This window comes from Pseudonaja textilis, chromosome 3, assembly GCF_049901715.1.
Source record: "Pseudonaja textilis isolate UNSWEBS1 chromosome 3, rPseTex1.2, whole genome shotgun sequence".
NCBI lineage: Eukaryota > Metazoa > Chordata > Lepidosauria > Squamata > Elapidae > Pseudonaja > Pseudonaja textilis.
In genome coordinates this window covers 164,120,616-164,139,883 of record NC_141992.1, presented here as the reverse complement: position 1 = coordinate 164,139,883, position 19,268 = coordinate 164,120,616, and the positions used below count along the sequence as shown (strand labels likewise).

Below are 19,268 nucleotides of genomic sequence, written 5' to 3'. Positions count from 1 at the left end.
TTCCTCATTTTATTTATTCAGCCACTTGTGGACAATTATAGCATATACTAGCTGGGGTGGGGTGTGTCCACCCAGAAACATTCACCATAAACTAACTTTTCAAGACACTGGGGGGATTTTCTTCTTTTTTTTTTTTTTTTTTTAAAACAAACAGATTGCTGATCTTTCTCCTTGTTTCTATTTCACCACCACCATACAAATATGTGGTCCTGGCTGGTTGGTCTGTTAGATGTACTGCTAGCTTATGAGGGGAAAACCGTAACATTCTGAGGACTATAATAGGGGAAACAATCATAGGATCACATGAAAGTATCTCTCTCTCTCTCTCTCCCCTCCTATGTGTGTGTATGTGTGAGTAAATCCAGCAACTGTTATCAAAGGGCCTATGTTTCTTGCTACTTATTTAGATATAAAAAGGAGACAACAGATGTTTTATTTTTATTCAACAATTCAACTAAGTAATGGAGAGAAAAAATTATGTCATCATAATTTGTAATTTTTAAGATGCCAAGAGATGGCTGCTTTTGGGAAAATATCAAAAGTAGCAAAAAACATGCTTTGTATGCCAAACTTCCAGGTCAGTGGAAAAGTGTTCTGACTGAAATGTTGGAAAATCCTTGCCAGCTATTGACATCACTGAGCTTGATGAACCAGGGATCTGATATAAAATAATACAGTTTCCTATTTAAAAAACATTTGGAAGTAAAAACCAAACAAAACCAATCTGGTTTTCTTAACTGTGACATCTGTCTAACTGTTAGGGTGTATGGTGTATGTGCTACTTTAAATCATTAAAAGTTCATTTAAATCAATTCTACAGATAGAACACATGCCTCAATTATTAGCTATGTTTATAATTCTGGCTATGGAGTGTGCAATATAAATGGATCTGTGCAATATAATAACAAGTGTGATCATGACATTTCCTCACATTCTCCCAAACAGATTGTAAATTGAAGATGGCATCTATGGCTAAGAAAGCCTAGTTTCCAATTCTGTTAATGATTAACTTTATTAACAAAAGCCCCTTCCCATTTCCTGGCAGAAAGTCTATAAAATGCCATTCTTTATCAGCTCCCGATGATAAATGTTCCTTACAGCCAAGAAAAAATGATACAAGTCTTATCATTTTTCAAAATGTGCTAATGGCAGAGGCATGGAAGGAGAGAACTGTCAAAAAGTATGATGTATCCAATTGTAGAAATACAATGTAAAAATGTTCTGTTAGACTTTTGTGATTATAACATAACATAACATATTATTATAGTATATAGTAATTATAATATAATTACTGATGCTCATAAATCATTATTGCATAAAGATAGAAGCATTCGTGTTGATGAGTTTCTTTTCAGCATTCTTGGACAACTAATTTTTTTAAACCCTGTGGAGTAATGGTTTAGAACAGGGAGGTCAAACTCAATTTCACTGAGGGCCACATTAGGGCTGTGGTTGACCTCAGGAGGCTGGGCAGATTTGGCCGACAGGGTGAGTGTGGCCAATTGAGTGGGCATGCCAGCTTGATGCCACTCACTGGGTGTGACCAACTGGGTGGGCGTGGCCAGCCTGATGCCACTTCCCAAACTGCTGGCATGTTTCCCCTTCACACTGGGTAGACCGGGCCGAAGCCGTGCTGGCCTGATGTTTCCTCTTTGCATTGGGTAGACTGGGGCAAAGCGACACGGGCTAGTCCCTTACATTTTCCAGGATAGCCCTGTGGGATGGATCTGACCACATCTCTTTCTAAACTCTTTCTAAAGGAAGAGGTAAGGGCCCCACTGAGTTCCAAAATAAAATGGGACTTTTTTCATGCCTACTATATACTGCCGCATTTAAGAGAATATGTTTCTAGAACAAGTGTTATTGCTGCTATAACATGATTTCCTTCAAGAAAGTAGGATTCTCAGTTGTCAAAATAAAAAAGCCACTGCCAATCCAATAGGAAATGAGCCTCAAAGATGTCATTTAAATATAGTCCTCTTAAGACCCAAAATAAGCATCTAAGAACATCTCATTTTACATGACAGCAGTAGTAGTTTCTTTACATACATCTCTGTTCATTGCTTTTGACAGAATGCATGTCCTTTGGACTTTGAAGAAGCAGGACAGAAAAAGTTTTGGTGCTTTTGAATGCTGATATTGAAGAAGATTCCTGAGTATTATTCCATGGTTAGACAAAAGTAAATAAATGAAATGTTGGACGAATCAACCTCAAGGTTTCGTTATAAATAAACAGACTCAAATGATCATATTTTGGACATAATATTAAGATCTAGCTTCTGGAGAAATCTATAATGTTGGGACAAGTGGAAAGAAAGAAAAGATGAGGAAGAGCATTGTGGATTAATTCAATTATAACAGTGATGGATACATTATGGGAAGACCTGCACTAAGTTAAAGGCAGATGCTTCCATGGTAAATCTATTTTTCTGTTTGCAGTTCAAAGGGAAAATTGTCCTTATGTGGTTCCATTTATTTATAGTAATTGTTACTAGCACCTTATCTTTAACTAGACAACTAAAAAAAACTTAATGTAAGGCGTTTAAATAAACTTTACCCTCTAAACTTCTAAAATGAATTGTGAATATTAACTCTAGAAGGATAATAAAATAAATTCTCAATGTATTATTTTTTAAATATGTTCGTATTTAATGTGTTATTTTCTTACAAGCAGTCAGAAACATTTACCATCAAACTTTTGGCATGTCTTTCTGAGTGGTGATATTTAAATAATATATTAATGCGGTATAAAATGTCAGCATACATCATCACATTATGTAAATAGCAAAGACAATTGTGTAGAATATTCCTTGAAAATGGAAATCTTTATGCACGCATACATCAATGTTTGTGCTGAGCTTTTAACAATCACAACATAGAGATGAAGCCCAGCTTTAAAAAGTATTCCTCTAAATTTTGTATATTCACTAAAACTCCCTATCTGAGTTAGCAGCGTTTCATAACGATAGCTTAAATCAAGAAAATGTCAGATAGGGTATGGCAACATCTCTCATCTTTCCTGTAAATTGCTGCTAGTGGTTTCTGAAAACACGGAAATTGCTTGCGATTGACAATGTGACACACTACAAGGATAGTTTGACTTGACTTTTGCACATTTACATAAAACTGACTTACATTATTCATGAATAGTATTCAACACTTAGACAATTATCAGAATCATTGATTTCTGAAATCCAGAGACCTCCTTTCACACCAGACTACAATCTCTTTTTGTCCTCTTTATAAGGATCAAATTAACCTGATAGCCAACAAATAAAAAAATATTTAACTGTTTTAAGGATTCTACTGATTTTCACCATGTCATCATACCAACACTTTTTAGAACATCCTGGATTTTTATTGAAATTGCAGTTATGAAGAAGAAAAAATAATTAGGGAGGAAATAAAACAAATTATTAATTGATATAAGAGAGTTAAAAAGAACCAAAGAGTTTGGCTGCAGTATTTGAAATCATGCAAATGTACTCATATAAACATTACCTATGTGGTCACTAAGAAATGACTCCAATTTTGATAGCACGAAATCAACTGAGAATATTTGAAATTGCAATCAGTGAATCCTATTATGACAGAATATATTTGTAAAGATTTAGCTGATCTAAAACGTACTTGGGGAAGAGTAAAGTAATAAGAACAAAACATTAGCCCCTGATTGAATTTGCCCTCTGGATCATAGCAAGCAGCATTTTCTATAAATGGCCTTTTCTCATTTTTCCCTTGGAATACAGTCACAGCATGCTTAGAATCAGGCTACTTGAAGTTAAACAAGAACTGGGTGGAAAAAACCCACATCCCACTCACTGCAATTCTTTTTTGTCAATCTTTTTGAAGTTGTTTTTAGTAAATAAATAGAGGTTAATATATCATTAACATTTTAGTTCAGAGCCCCTTATTTTATATATTTTAATTTAAATACATAATTTTTATATAAATATATTTCATATATTTTATAATACTGATCATATTATATTCCTGTATCAATCATTTTACTTTATGCTTGCACTGCATTTACCTACAGTATCATAATCAATAAAATTACTATGTGTTAGCAAAGCACATCATAGAAATGCTATGCTAAGCAGCATTTGCTCTTGCTCTAATTTCACTTCCATTTCGACTTAACATATGTAAATTATGCCTTATATTCCACAATCTGAAGTTACATAGCTTCCACATTTTCAGTCAATGAAATGCATGTATTACTATCAGTTCTGTTGACTACCATTCCTGCCCACCAATTTTTTTATGATGCAGAGCAGAGGAAGGAATAACCTATCTTACTTCCTTTGTGCTGCAGTTATGTCTAGAAACAGGTTAAATCTGGAATAGCCAAAGGCCATTCTTTTTAAGACTGTCCAATATTCTCAGTACTATTTTCAGTGGTCTTGGAAGGTTCTGCCCCTTCAATATATAGATGCAGATAATGTAAATTGTTGATATGAAGTTTTCTGCTTCTTTAATTTTTATTTCTTGCCTGTTCATTTCTGTCTCTGTCTCTCTCTCTTGCGCTGTGTGTATCTCTCTCTGTTTCTGTCTCTCTCTCTTCCCTGTTGCTTGTTAACTCTTATTGATGTTTATCATATAAATATCAAACTACATCTTTTGCTAACTGACATGTGAATTTGCCCTGATCTGGATACAAGAATTGACTATATCAGCATGATGAGAGTAAACTGAACTGAAAAATACACACAAATTTTCCAACAGATTGTATACAGAGATCTTCACTTTATTCTTGGAGACCTTTCGTACTAGAGAAGATTAGAAAAAGGTAAACATGATATAAAATAATACATTATGAAAATTAGAACAGAAAACTACTTATATTATAAATTTTTATATGCAATCTCATAAATGTGTCATAATTTTAAACCGAAGCAAGAGGATATTTTAAAAATGTATGTATGTATTTGTGCATTTATTTTTAAATCTTATTCAATGTAACACATCAACAATAATACTTAATTTCTCTTTCCAAATTATATTTAAGCCAATATCATCATTGCTTATTTCTAAATTTAATTAACAAATTCATGGTACTTGGGCATCTGGTCAATATTTTTCCAGACAGACAGAACCACCTTATTAATGGAACCAGGTTCCCTTGTCCTCACCCTTTAACAACAGGCACATAGAAATAAACAATTACATTTACACAAAATTTAAAAGGGACAACCAAAATGTTAAAAGAAAAACAAAAGAAAACAAAATGCTAAAAAGAAACCTCCTTGCCAGCAATCACCACCCAGCTAAACAAGGATTAACACCAAGATTAATACCAAGACAATCAGGTAGCAAAAACAGCCTAATCAAGGAACTATTAAGGAAAAAACAACAGCACTCCCATCAGCTCTGCCTGAGCAAGCTTCTATACATATGTAGAGACTCCATTCTCTTCTAGTACTGAAGACAGTCTGATTGCTTAGTCTGATAACAAAATGTCTGCACAAACAATTAAGCACATAGCACCAAGGACAGTTCAACTCTGAGCTACGTATGTTCTCTTCTATTGGTCTCATAAACAGTATATCTTCAGTTACCAGCTTGGCTATTCCTGTCCTGTGTTTCCATGGGCTTGACTTTAGACCAGTTTAACAAAAATTAGATGGAAAAGTCTATAGAAGGGAACTTTGCTTCAATATCTTTTTTATTTATTTAATTTTTTTATTTTATTTATACAAATACTCCATCTTTCATTTGAAAAGTGTGTTATCTGAGTATATATATCTTGTGCAATAACCATTATAGCTTATACATATTCATTGCTTTTACTTTAATACTCTATTCTTACATCATACTAATCTACACCATATACCTAATTCTTCTAAAATTCCCCATCTTAACATTTTTAATTCTTACCACATATTTACTATTTTATGCTAGTCTTCTCTAGTTTCTAATTTCCATATTTATTTTCCAACCATTGATAAAATAAATCCCATATCATATAATATTCAGCTTGTTCTTTTTCTTGGATTTCTAATGTTAACCTATTCATTTCTGCACAGACTAATATTTTTCTAATCACATTTTCTTCATTTGGGATCTCTTCACTTTTCTAATTTTGTGCAAATACAATTCTAGCTGCAGTTAATACATGAATAATTAAATATACATTCTCTTTGCTATAATTTTTCAGGTATAATCCCCAACAGAAATATTTCAGGTTTTAAATCAATATGTTGCTATATCACCTTTTCCAACCATGTATGTATTTTTGTCCAGTATCTTCTAGCTTCTACACATGTCCACCACATATAGTAATATGTTCCTGGTGTCTGGTAATATTTCCAGCATTTAGCTGATTTATCTTTAAACATCCTTGCCAGTCTTGCTGGTGCAAAATACCATCTATAAAACTTCTTATACAGATTTTCTTTGTATGCAGTTGACATTGTTAATTTATAGTTTCTATTCCACAATTTCTGCCATTTATATAATTCTATAGTGTAACAAAAAAAATTGCCCATGCTATCATTGTTTCCCCACTTGTTCTTCTTCCAATTTAACAGCCAATAAATGGCTATACAATTTTTTTTATCAATCTTTCTTCTGTTCCTGATAATATTTTATCCAATTCTGTCTGTTCTTTATAGAAACCATCTAATGTAACATCTTTTTTGTATTTAGACTGTATTTTCAAATATGAATACCAAACATGACTATCACTTGTTCATTTAGTTCTTGCTTAGTTTTGAGCTCACCATTTTCATTTAAAACATCTTTATATCTAACAATATTTCCTATATTAATGTTTGGAGTGCTTCCATTGTGGAAAGCCAAACTGGAATTTTCAGCTAAGGCTGTTTTTTCTCCTATGTTAACAATAAAGTGTTTCTTATATAATGTCTTTGAAAGTAACCATGTATCTTACTTTTCCCATAACATAGAAAAGTATAGCAACCCAATTGCAAACCATGCCTCTCCAGAATCAATAATCTTGTATTCCACAAAACAATCCATTCTTTCATCCATTTAACACTGCTTTGCTTTAATATTTGTATTAAGGCTATACTGTTCTTAAATACTAGGAATTTATGAAAAAGATGGTTATCAAGATTTTCTGCTCCATAAACTGGTGGTTCCTACTGTGAGTTACTTTTGGCTGCATAATAGATAGAATGACAAAACAATTAACAAGCTCTAACAACTTCAGGAAAGTAGATAAAAAACAGTAACAACAATATAGCCTCAAAAATAATTCAAAAATAATGAATTATTAAAGTTTTGCCAAGCAGGCAGCCAAACAAAATAATATGGAAAATAACAGCAAATATCTGCTTGGAAGAATCCCATGTTATTGCTAACAAAACGTCTGAATTGTGACAAGTCAGAAGAAACTAATCATAAAACTATTTATTTCAAGATTTGCAGACATGGAACAAGTAAGGTTTATCTAACTACCATATAAAGATTTTCTTAAAAATTTATGTATGATGTATCTCGTCATATCAGTGGATTGCTCCAAAACATATAATAATGCTATAGCAATTGTGGAAACAGAAATTCAGAAGACCCACAATTGATCCGTAGTCATCTTTTTTTCAAAATCCAATGAAATATATTTAAAAAATAGTCAGCCTGTAATTCTTTTAATTAAGAATCATTGTTCCATTCCATTCAGTCAAAATATGCAACCTACCTTAGATAGACCACCTACTTCCAAATAAAAGCAGATAATGAAAACATTCCATGTGACCCAGAGAGCTGTCCAAATGGAGTACTAAGTAAAGAAAGAAAAACAGATAAAAAGATTATGCTAAAAATATTATACACATGGATACTGCAAATTAAATATATAAGTACACTTCTGGGAACCACCAGGCAGGGAGTTTCCAGAAAGAATTCTGTACTCCGAAATCTGTAGAACAGCAGCCAACTGCAAATCCAATATTCTTTCTTCACTGATTACACACAAAGAAAGTTAGATTAATTATTTATAGTGCTATTTTAGTCTATTGATACCAATAAATTCTGACACATTGATCTAACAATGCATTTCTCATGATATATTTCTGCAATACATGGAAGTGATTATACCACAGCCTTATTTTGCTAAGTCTCTAAAAAAAATGACCAAAAACCAAGAAATCTGTTAATTAAAATAAATAAATATGTGATTAATAATGTTATGAATTAAATTTTTCCAGATTATCAAATGATGGCATAAATACCTTCAGATTTTCCCTCTATCTATCTAGCACATATACAAACACATATAAAGGAAAGAAAGTAATAGGAACAAAATATATTGTTGGAAAATCATTGGTAAATTGATGAGAGCAATGAAATGACATTGCATGTATTCATTGTAGTAATTTAGCATAAAATTTACTACTATTTTACTTAGCAGCAGAAATGTTGAGCTCAATTCTGGCTGTAAATCAAGGACTATCTGTAATATGAAATAAATCTCAATGTTGATTTATTAACATTCACATTGTAATTTTACTCGCTGTTTCCTTTTAGCAATATATTAAATGGTCTAGAATGAGAAAACAAAATATATGGAACTAAATAGATGTTAAGGATGCAAATGTTATCTATGGATAATTCAAACATCCAAAGATCAAGGAAATACAGTTATATAAAGTTACCCACTTTTACAGAAAGTTTCACATTGAAATGAAACCTTAATTTCAATTCCCCAAATATAAAAAAATACTATTTTTCTGCACCTTTTAAAAATGCCATAGTAATTTGAGATGAAATAAAAGATGAGAAAAAGGATGAAAGGCTTACATCAATACCAATGTAAACTTTAATAGCAGTTTTTATAAAATTCCTTAATCGAAATTCCTAACAAAATAAAATAGAAAAGATTGTCTGTATACCTCAACATCCATTACTCATAAAATTACAGAAAGTTCCCCAATGCTGACATTTCCAGAGAGAGAAGTCATAAATATTCAATCTTTCCATCCAGCTAAGGCTCAACAAATTGTGAAGAAAGATAGATTTTTACATCGTTTTAGAATTCCTGATTCGTTTAATGTTAAGTTACAGAGTTCCCCAGTGTATTTATAGTTCTTATAAAAAAAACTATGCCTATAATTATGTTATTTCACATAGCTGAAGTAAAACCCCTTGGCAATAAATAACTTAAGAGTTATTTATTCTTAAGATCACTATCTTCAATTGTTTTCAGGGTCATTTACTAGTCTGCATCAATTCAAAGAAGTGTCTGATGGTTCCCATAAACACAGGAGTGTGAACTACATGGGAAAATTGCATGTAAAATGTATTAAAGAGTATGAAGGAAATAAGATATGGCAAAACAAAGAAACTAAATTATACTTCAAGGGTCTTGTTTTTCAGCAATACACTACCATATCTTTTATAAAATTGCTGGAAAGATTTTAAAGGAAAACTTCAAGAATCACTTGCCCTTATATTGAAGGCCATATACTTCTTCATATTCATATTCACAAGCATACACGTCCAATTTCTCATAGAACATCCTGATACTAATCACAAAACAATGATATTAAAAAAACATACTGAAAATCTGAACATTAAACAAGTATTTACAAGTTATACTTTTTATATAGAAAACTATTGGAAAAAGAATTGTGAATGTACTTAGAAAGTGAAAGACTACTTACCAGAACTATATACCGAGGTCTGTATTGGATGGTTCCAAACAAACCCAAAATAACAGCTATTATATGCAGGAAATTGCCAAGGATGGGAGCCCACTGGAATCCCAGAAAGTCAAAAATTTGTCTCTCCAGCGCAGCTAGCTGTAATTAAAAAAAACCAAATGAATAAATTAATGTATCAGAATTAAATCACATTTTCCTTCATAGATAAAGGATTATTGACAAGGGCTGATTCTTTTGAAAAGGACTGATATTCATTTCTTGATCCTTTATTTTTTATTGCACAAATAAATCAGATTGTTACTAATTATAGCAGCAAAAATAAATATGGGTCATTATTAGTAATGATAGTCACATAACAGTTGGGTTGGCAATATATAAACCTGGATAGTCATTTAATATTGTTGTAGCTTTAAGAGAATGTTGTAATTGTGATTGGCTGAAGTTCTTCCAACAGCCATAAGATGGAGTCAGAAACCTGGTTTGTTCTTTTTGCATTTCCTTTTTGCCTTCTGCTTGATCGTCATTCTGATTGAATTGCTGTGAGTCTTGCAACTGTTCGCAAACAGTTTACTGTTTACTGAACTTTGTTTATGATACTGGTAAAGAAAAGGACTTTGTTTTTGGATTATCCCTGGACTGATTGTATTGAATACTACCTGCTTTAACCATGTATGATTTGGACTGTTTGTTGGACTTCGTTTACCTGTTTATTGGAAGTAAAACTTACATTTTACTATTCAGTGTATCTGTGTGCTGGTTGTGCTGGTTATTCATCACCACTCTCACTATGTTTCCCTGAGTACACTCATTCTCCTAATGGGGAATACCTCAACAGTCATATCTAAAATCATGTCAGCAGATATCCACTCCTGTTCCCTTCCTCTTTGCATCTGCAAATTTGTGTCACATAATCCTACAGTGTAAATCAGCAGTCCTTTAAATCATGTGAAGCTAAATGTGAGTCCACAGGAGTGTTGCTAAAATCAATAATCAGTCACAAAATGTATACTACTATACATATATTCCTTGACTTTAGTGCATAACAAAAGAACTATCGTTTAAACTGCTAACAGTATGTCTAATTTTCATATTTCTAATAGGAAAAACATGTTTGCTCACATCTGTACTGAATGGCAATGATTTTCACATATTGACAGTTGACTAAATAAATAACAATAACAATAAGTTCATGCACAAGCTTTCTTACTGGTTTCTAAACAAATGTGAATTGGGGTTATCACTAATGTGTGATTTATAAAGCATACCAATCTTCACTAGTTCAAGTGACAATTTCATGCTCTTTGATATTGATTTAAAATGTAAATGGAGGTCATCCCAAAGCAGACAGTAGCACTTGATGGCATAAATGGCTTCTGCCTGTTCTGTAGTTCTAATCTCAACATATAAATTGTGCTGCTTTAGGCTCTAGATTAAATAATTGCCAAAGTTTAACATGCTTAACAAAATAAAATATTTCAAACTTTGTGCAGAGCTGTGAATTATATTGTGTATTCTTTATACAGTATAATTTTAAGTATAATTACATGAAACTACTAAAATGTAAGCAAAGGATGATGTTAATACAATATTAGAAGAACATCTAAACTAGCAAATAATATTGATGGAGTGAATTTTCACTTGATTTTGCAGTTAGAAACAAAATTTGTTTATACAATATATATCCTCTCCTCTAGAAAGGAGTAAATAGATATAAAGTAAATTATTAACTGCTGGTCTTGACTTAAACATCTTTTTATGTCTTGGCACTCAGTTACTATTGTCACTCTAGAATTAGGCTGACAAATTTGAACTTGCTGGGAAAAGCAACATATAGATCCCCATTTTAGAGAGGTGAGGTAGGCTGAGGCTTGCTGATGCTGCTTATCAGTAGTAGCACTGGGCCTCTGGAATGTCCTCCCAGTGGATTAGATCTACTTTAAGTGTTTTCTGTTTTCCAGAATCAGCTTAAATTGAAGGTCTTCAAGATGACTTAGTTTGGGTGAGGGGGAGGGTTGAAAAGAATAACATTAAATGAGTTCATTTTACAATAATACTATATATTGTTTAGATTGGATCTGGCATTTGTATCCACTTATTATGTGCTTTCCAAACTCCGAGGAGAAGCAGATGTTGTTTGATGGTCTTTCAGGTACTATCAAAGAATTACTGGTGGCAAAGGAGCCATGCCACAAAGTCTTGGATAACACTTAGAAAATCTGTGCATTGACAAAATTTCCATTTATCAATTATAAAAGGCCACACTGCTTGGATTCACACATGTATTATGCTGATACATTATGATATCCTTGGTCCTTGGAATAATTTGATGTAAATGAAGGCTACCACCAGCTAAAGAACTGGCAGCTGTGATTTCACATTGTTGTAGGTGTGCTAATAATAATAAATTAAGTTTGTATGCTACCATATTCTCAACTATACTTTTAAATCAACCATAGATAATTTAATTGTTTATTGTACTTTCTGTAAATTGCCAGGAGTCCTTTGGGATTGTATAACTTTTATATTAATATGCTTAAGCACCACTTAAAAATATTAACTAAAAAGATATGTCAATAATGAGTTAATTGAAAAATTATTTGGTGACAGAATACAATGGATGGATCTTCTGAAAAGTATGTGGCAATTATGAAAATCAGTCTTAATATTTACAATTATTGCAATAAATAGCACATTATTATTAAAACAGTCATTTCAAATTTAAAATACCTTTTGATAATTTGTTAAAATAATAGGATACATTGAGAAAAAAGTATAAGCAAACAGAAAACATAGTCAGAAAAATAATGTTTAGAACATTGCTTTGAGAACTATAAGCACATAAACAATGGATTGCACTATAGTTTCTGAGGACATCACATGTTTCCAAATGGCATCTGTGCTACCTCAAAGTTCAACAAAATTAATTTACATTTGCTTTTTAAAAATAATTCTAACATCTCATTAAGTCACAAGATTTTGGCATTCCTGCCTACTGCAACATTTATTCTCCCTAAAGACATACATTCTCACTGGCAGAAGGGACTACCAATATTTAATTGACCACTGATCACAGTTTGAGCATTCTACCCAAATAATGGGCTTTGTTGACAAGTCTTCATTTTTGGCAATGAAGGTTTTGGATTTTGGACTTGAAATGACTATTTTTACTAAGATTTATACAATACTAGCTCGATACCTGTGCTTTGCTACAAAACTATGTGGTTGGGCTTATTTGGGGAGGAGGAAAACAAAGGTGGGAAATTGTGCCTCTGCTTACCAGCGTCCATAGGTATTAATCTGGCTAGTGTCCTGTCAGTGTGTGAGAGAGTTGAGGGCTGTTTGGAAACTGAAACAATATTTGCTGTGTGAGCAAGAAGGAGACAGCAAGAAGCCTAGGCGTGGTTTAGTTCATGTTTAGAGCATCTTAATAATAATATATGAAATACTAATGCTCTGATGGTCATTTCAAAAAATCCTTTCTTAGTGAGCACCCAGAAGCCAAGAGAAACATATGTGCCAAATTTCAAGTTTGTAGGCTTTAGGGTTCTGGAGATTTTGTGATGATGCATGAGTGGTATTTCACTTTTATATGTATAGAAGATTACATTGGGACAATATTAGAATGGAATGAATTGCTCACCAAATGACATTGTTACAGCAAATGAAATTTATTTTAGTCTGCAGTTTGCAAATTTAAACAAATCTCTAAGTAGTAACATAATAATTAATTTAATCTAATTGAATCAAAATTTAATTGATTAAAACTCAGCATCAAAATATAAGAGCAATGAAGGCAAATTAGACATTGCACTGGAGAATAACAGTATCTAAATGAGTTGTGCCTTCATCATCTCTCAGCTAGACTATGAAAAAGCTGCCTTGAAGATGACCCCAAAATGTGAGCCAGCTGGGTAAGCAAAATGCTTTCCATTTGGCAAGAGCTGCTCTGGCTGCAGATACAGTTTAAGGTGTTGGTTGTTACCTATAAAGCCATGTACTGTACCACCTTATCAGATAAATGAAGGAGACAGGGGAACATCCTGCTGGTACTTGCCCCAAGAGAGATCAAGGAATAAAATCTCTCAAAAATGGCTTTCTACTTGGGAGGTCTCTCATTTTGACATGGCTTAACCTCTGAGGACAGGATAACTCTTATCTTCATATCTCTTAGGACGCAGCTTAAAAGCATCCTCATCTGCAGAGCTTTAGGTCAGTGAATTTTAAGAAATTGGCAAAAAAATGTAAATATTTACATTATTGTAATTCTTATGGATTTATGAGTGTTGAAAAGTGCTGTTTATATATTATCTGAATAGTTTGAATAAATGGTATACAAATAAATCTAAATACATATTTTCTTCATTAAAATATTATTTTGCTGTATTCATTCTGATGGTTTTATGAAAAAGTTAGAGGAATGATCAATCCCTGATAATGTGGTCAGAATGTACTAGTTGACACTATTTGGAAACTTATCGTCTCATGTATGCAGAAGTTTTCTGCACCTTTAGTTACCAATTAGCACAAATTTTATGTTAAGCATCCCTTAAAGCAGATTTCCCTTCTAGAATAGCAGGCAATAGAAAAATAATTAAGTGCCCTTGAAAAAAATACAGGCATCATGGGATGGAAAAAGCTGAATGAAATCCTGATCATTCCCACTAGCTGAGCATTAAATTCAAACCACTTTATTATCATAACAGTAATGCTTACTATAAAATATGCTACTATATTTCCTTTCGTTTATTATTTAATTATTTTTATTATTATGCATTACATTTTTTCTTGAAGCTGCAGGTGGCTTAGATTGGCATTTCCCCCTTATTTTATCCCAGTGGCCTCATCGTTCTGTTGGAATAAGAAAGCAATTAGCCCAAAATTCATTTCCATGGCTAAGTAACCCTATTCCTATGATAATAAGTTAGCTGCTCCACCATATTTGCACGTGATCAAAATTGGTCTTAAAGGATTGATAAGTTCTATATAAATTTGGGGCATTTTGCTCCAAGAAATCCACATTCACATCTTACCTTCATCCTTCTTTCTCAGTTTTCCCCTTGATTTGTTAATTTCCTGTCAATATTTATTTCCACAAATGTTATAAAGCATTGATAAGGTCTGACTAAGAGACTTAAGAGACTTAACTCAACTTTCATGTATCTGCATCTTCCTGTAATAGTTATGTATTACCCATCTATCCAAAGCACTGCTATCTAGTGTACAGATATTCATCCAGAAAGGGAATTTCATTATCATCAGAGAGTCCATCATCTCTTCAGCGGCCGGAAGCTTGCTATGCTTGAAATAATGAATTGTCCCAAAGGAAGATTGTCATGAAGACTTTTCTATATGGAAGTCTTTCAAGTATGACAAATCAACAGCATCCAGGCTGCTGAATCAGACATAGAAAAAAACAACCCAGTACCCTCAGCATAATAAGATCCAAATATTCTGAAATACATTATAAACTGCATTGAACATAAAAAAAATAGGAAAGCCTTTTTCTGGATGGTTTTTCCATTAAGTAGATGGCAAGTGTTGGGAGATAGTGACACACTGTTATGAGGTAATGTTGAGGCCAAGTGGCCTGCTCTGCAAACAATTTCCACTAAGCCTTCTGTGGAGGAGGAGGATCTTCCATTCCTAGCACTGAGGAAATAGTGAATTTTCATTTACTAATGAAAGAAAAATCATAATGCTATTTTCCTAAGGCAGCACATTTTTAATCAGCCCTATGACCTGACTTACATAAATGAATTCATTAGTTTGTGCTCCTTCACAAAATAGCCACAAAAGCAGAATAATTGGAATCATAATTGTTTTGGAAGAGTACAAAGAAATTTGAGAAGCAGTTGCATATATGAAATTATGGAGCTAGCTTATATTGGATGTTTTTATCAGCTAGTCTAGTATTCTTTTGTCAGAGGGATCAATGGAAAAACCGCAAGTAAGGTACACCTGCTATCTCTCCAATAACCTCTATCTAGAGAAATATTAAATATAAATTGGATTAAAATACCCTTCTCAAATAATTGAATACCTTTTAAAATATTTTCAAATGTCTGTATTGCAGTTAATAATTACAAATAATTTCTGCAATCTCTTTAAATATTCAGGCATGACAGGAGCTAATTAACTATGATAACAACTGCACAAAATGAAACTCTTTTTTTTTTAATCGTATGAATTAACTTAGAGAGGTTTAATTTAAATGAAAAAAAAAAGAATTAAGAACCAGTAGTTACAAATGATACCATCAGGAAGCTTCCGTATATTTCAAAAGCTTTATTTTTTTAAAAAATGCTTGCCATCTGAAGGATTCAAATTGAAATTTGAAATTAGTTTTAATTCTTTTTGGTACAAATTCCTGTTTAAGAAATTGTGTGGTTACCTGGAAAATTGAACTGGGTAATTGTATCATTTCCAATTCTTAAGTAACTGGGTAATTCTATCATTCCCAATTCTTCTTGAGTTAGGAGCTACTCACATCTTTTCCAATCAGAGAATCCAGTGGGACAAGCTATATACAGTAAGTGAGCCTTTCAAATTACACATAGTCATTGACTTAAAACAGTTTGTTTAGTGACTGTTCAAAGTTACAATGGCACTGAAGAAAGTAACTTACGACCAGTTTTCACATGACCATTGCAGCAACCTCATGGTCATGTCATCAAAATTTGAATGCTTGGCAACTGATTCATATGACAGTTGCAGTGTCATGTGGTCATGTGATCACCTTTTGAACCTTCTGACAAGTGAAGGCAATGGGGAAGCCATAATAACTGTGTTACTAACTTAACAACTGCAGTGATTCACTTAAAACTCAGTTAATAAATGTCTTGCTTAGCAGCAGAAATTTTGGACACAATTGTGATCATAAATTGAAGACTACCTCAACTGTAGTCTATTGCTTAACTAACTGCAATTTCTAATCTGGATCTAATGACAATAACAGTCCATTAAAATCAGACAGCAGATAATTCTCATGGGACAAGGTAGTCACAAGTTAAATATGAGTGAATAACACCAGCTGCCAGATTTACCAAAGGACCAAATTATATTTTTGGTATATTAAATTTCTCTACAAATATATTCTAAGAGTGTAAGAATATGGATAAATATCTTTTGCCTGGTTTTTTTTTCTCTCAGGCATAAACTGCTTGGAAAATGAACTACTTGTAGAGGATATCATACAAAGTTCTTGTCACTGGAGTCTCACGAGGGTCCTTGGTGCTCTCTGAGTTTGGTTGTTTTTATTTATTTTTATTTATTTCTTTATTTGTCAAACATGTAGAAGATAACAAGTACTGGTATGTACATAAACATGAACAAAGGAAGTAAATACAGATAAATGGGGACAGTAAGACATGGATGGTGGGCACGCTGGTGCACTTATGCATGCCTCCTTTAAGGACCTCTTAAGAATGGGATGAGGTCCACCGTAGGCAGTTTGAGGTTGAAGATGTGAGGGTTTGAGGCTGTAACCATAGAGTTGGTTAAGGTGTTCCAGGCATTGACCACTCTGTTGCTGAAGTTGCATTTTCTGCAATCGAGTTTGGAGCAGTTTACCTTGAATTTGTATCACTTGTTTGCCCGTGTAATATTGTGATTTAAGCTGAAGAAGTTGTTGACAGGCAAGATGTTATAGCAGACAATTTTGTGAACGATGTTTAGATGAGACTGCAGGCGGTGCAGTTCAAGACTGTCTAAGCCCAAAATTCCAAGCCTGGAGTCATAGGGAATACTATTGTGAGTAGAGGAGTGGAGTACTCTTCTCAAGAAATACCTTTGAAGCCACTCAATCATGTTAATGTTTGATATACAGTGTGGGTTCCAGGCGGACGAGCTGTATTTGAGAATTGGTTTGGCAAAGGTTTTGTATGCCCTGGTTAGCAATTCAATGTTACTGGAGAAGAAGTTTCATAAAATAAGGTTAACAACTCTTAATGCTTTTTTGGCAATACTGTTACAGTGAGTTTTTTTTTTTGTTCAACCAAAAACGTTTTCTTGAAAATGTTTCATTATCCAAATTAGGTAACATCATTAGTGCTAATAAGAAGTAGGATTTTCTCTCTGTTCATATTCTAGTGTCTTTATTCTAAAGTTAATAATCCTTTAAGAAAGTAAAAATGAGAAAGGAAATAAATTTTACTTTTAAGATTGGTAAGTAAATTTATGTCATAAACAAGGTAATTCTAATTTCACACAATTCAAAGATACTTCATCTTAACTAACTGTATTGATTAAGCAGGTATTTATTCTAACTAAAGGAAGATATTTGTACATAACTGTTACAAGTTAGAAGTGAATGGTAATAGAAACTTGACTACATCCTATTACTGAATTAAATATTGTATAACAATTTCATTTTGGTGATTCCACTGATAATTATGGTGGTCTGTAATAAGATTTCATGAGGTTCTTTTAATCTTGCTAATATTATCATATCCTGCAATGCAGGCGTATTCTTCCACTCTCTTGTGCACATAAAGTTACCCCCTAATTGATGCATTTATTCTTATATGAATAATTTATTTGCACCTTGGTCCAATATATCAATATTACTGACATTTAACTGTGAGCTAATCTCAGTGATATAGTCATTAATATAAAGAAATGTAAATCTAAACCACAAGTCTCTTGTGTATCATGAAAATCCTTACACCAGTAATGATTGTCTGAGGATCCTTCAAACATATTCATACTGCCCAAATAATGTTTAAAATGACACATTAATTAGCAATCTAGCAAATTTGTAAGCTAGCTATGTCTATTTGACAAATTTGTAGGCTAGCTATGTCTATATGAGATGAATAATATTGCCAATATAGAAATCCATGAGTGTCAAGTATCGGTGTCAACTTGAATGGTCAATTGGTTGCTGTATTTTATGTTTTCCCATTTTGAAGATAGTGAAAATATTTCTTCTCCTCCAGACATCTATTATTTTACCAGTTCTTCAGAATTTCTCAAAGTGATAAAATTTCAGCCAGATCATGAGCATGTTCTCTCAATATTACACAATGCAATTTATCTGCTCTTGGCCTTAAATCATTTAAAGGATAGATATTCCTTCAATCTCAGTCTTCAATCTTGAATACCCTGTTTTTCATCATTTCCCGGTAGAATTCTTACTTTCATTAAGTGCTGTCAAGTCAATGTTGACTCTTAGAGCTACATACTTTTCTCAAAATGATATTTGCTCAACATTGCCTTTAAGGTGTTTCAATAATTGATTTACTACTGTTGCAAATAGTATAAATACTGTTGCATCTTGCTGCTGAGTACTCTCTTCTGGGTCCTTCCAGTTTTCCCAACATTATGGACTTCTTGAGAAGTCTGGGACTTCACATTCAATATTCTAGATATATCTTATATAATGTCTAATCATTAATAGATGAATAACAATACTCACCATTGGATCCCCAACATGTTCTTCTTCTGTGCCATAATCGTTCAGTGTATCCTGAAGTGGGATGGTCTCTTTCGATCTCTCTATTTCTAACTCGGTGCTTACATTAACCAATCTTCTAGAACAGTCAGGAGTTTGCCACACCAGAGGTCCAGGCCTCCCTCTGCCCATAGGTGATGATACTTGAGGTATATGTGATCCTGACAGCGGTGGTATCAGGCAATTAAGTG

General features: G+C 32.9%; 1 protein-coding gene across 1 annotated transcript in view; it reads right to left on the bottom strand.

Annotated features, from left to right (window-relative positions):
* The window catches only part of NKAIN3 (sodium/potassium transporting ATPase interacting 3), a 118,053-nt gene that overhangs the window by 56,230 nt on the left and 42,555 nt on the right, over window positions 1-19,268 (bottom strand). Inside the window, exons 2-3 of the mRNA XM_026705896.2 lie at window positions 9,627-9,764; window positions 7,664-7,744 (exon numbers count right to left, since the gene is read on the bottom strand). Coding sequence (XP_026561681.1) covers window positions 7,664-7,744; window positions 9,627-9,764 — 219 coding nt within the window. The remainder of the gene's footprint in view (window positions 1-7,663; window positions 7,745-9,626; window positions 9,765-19,268) is intronic.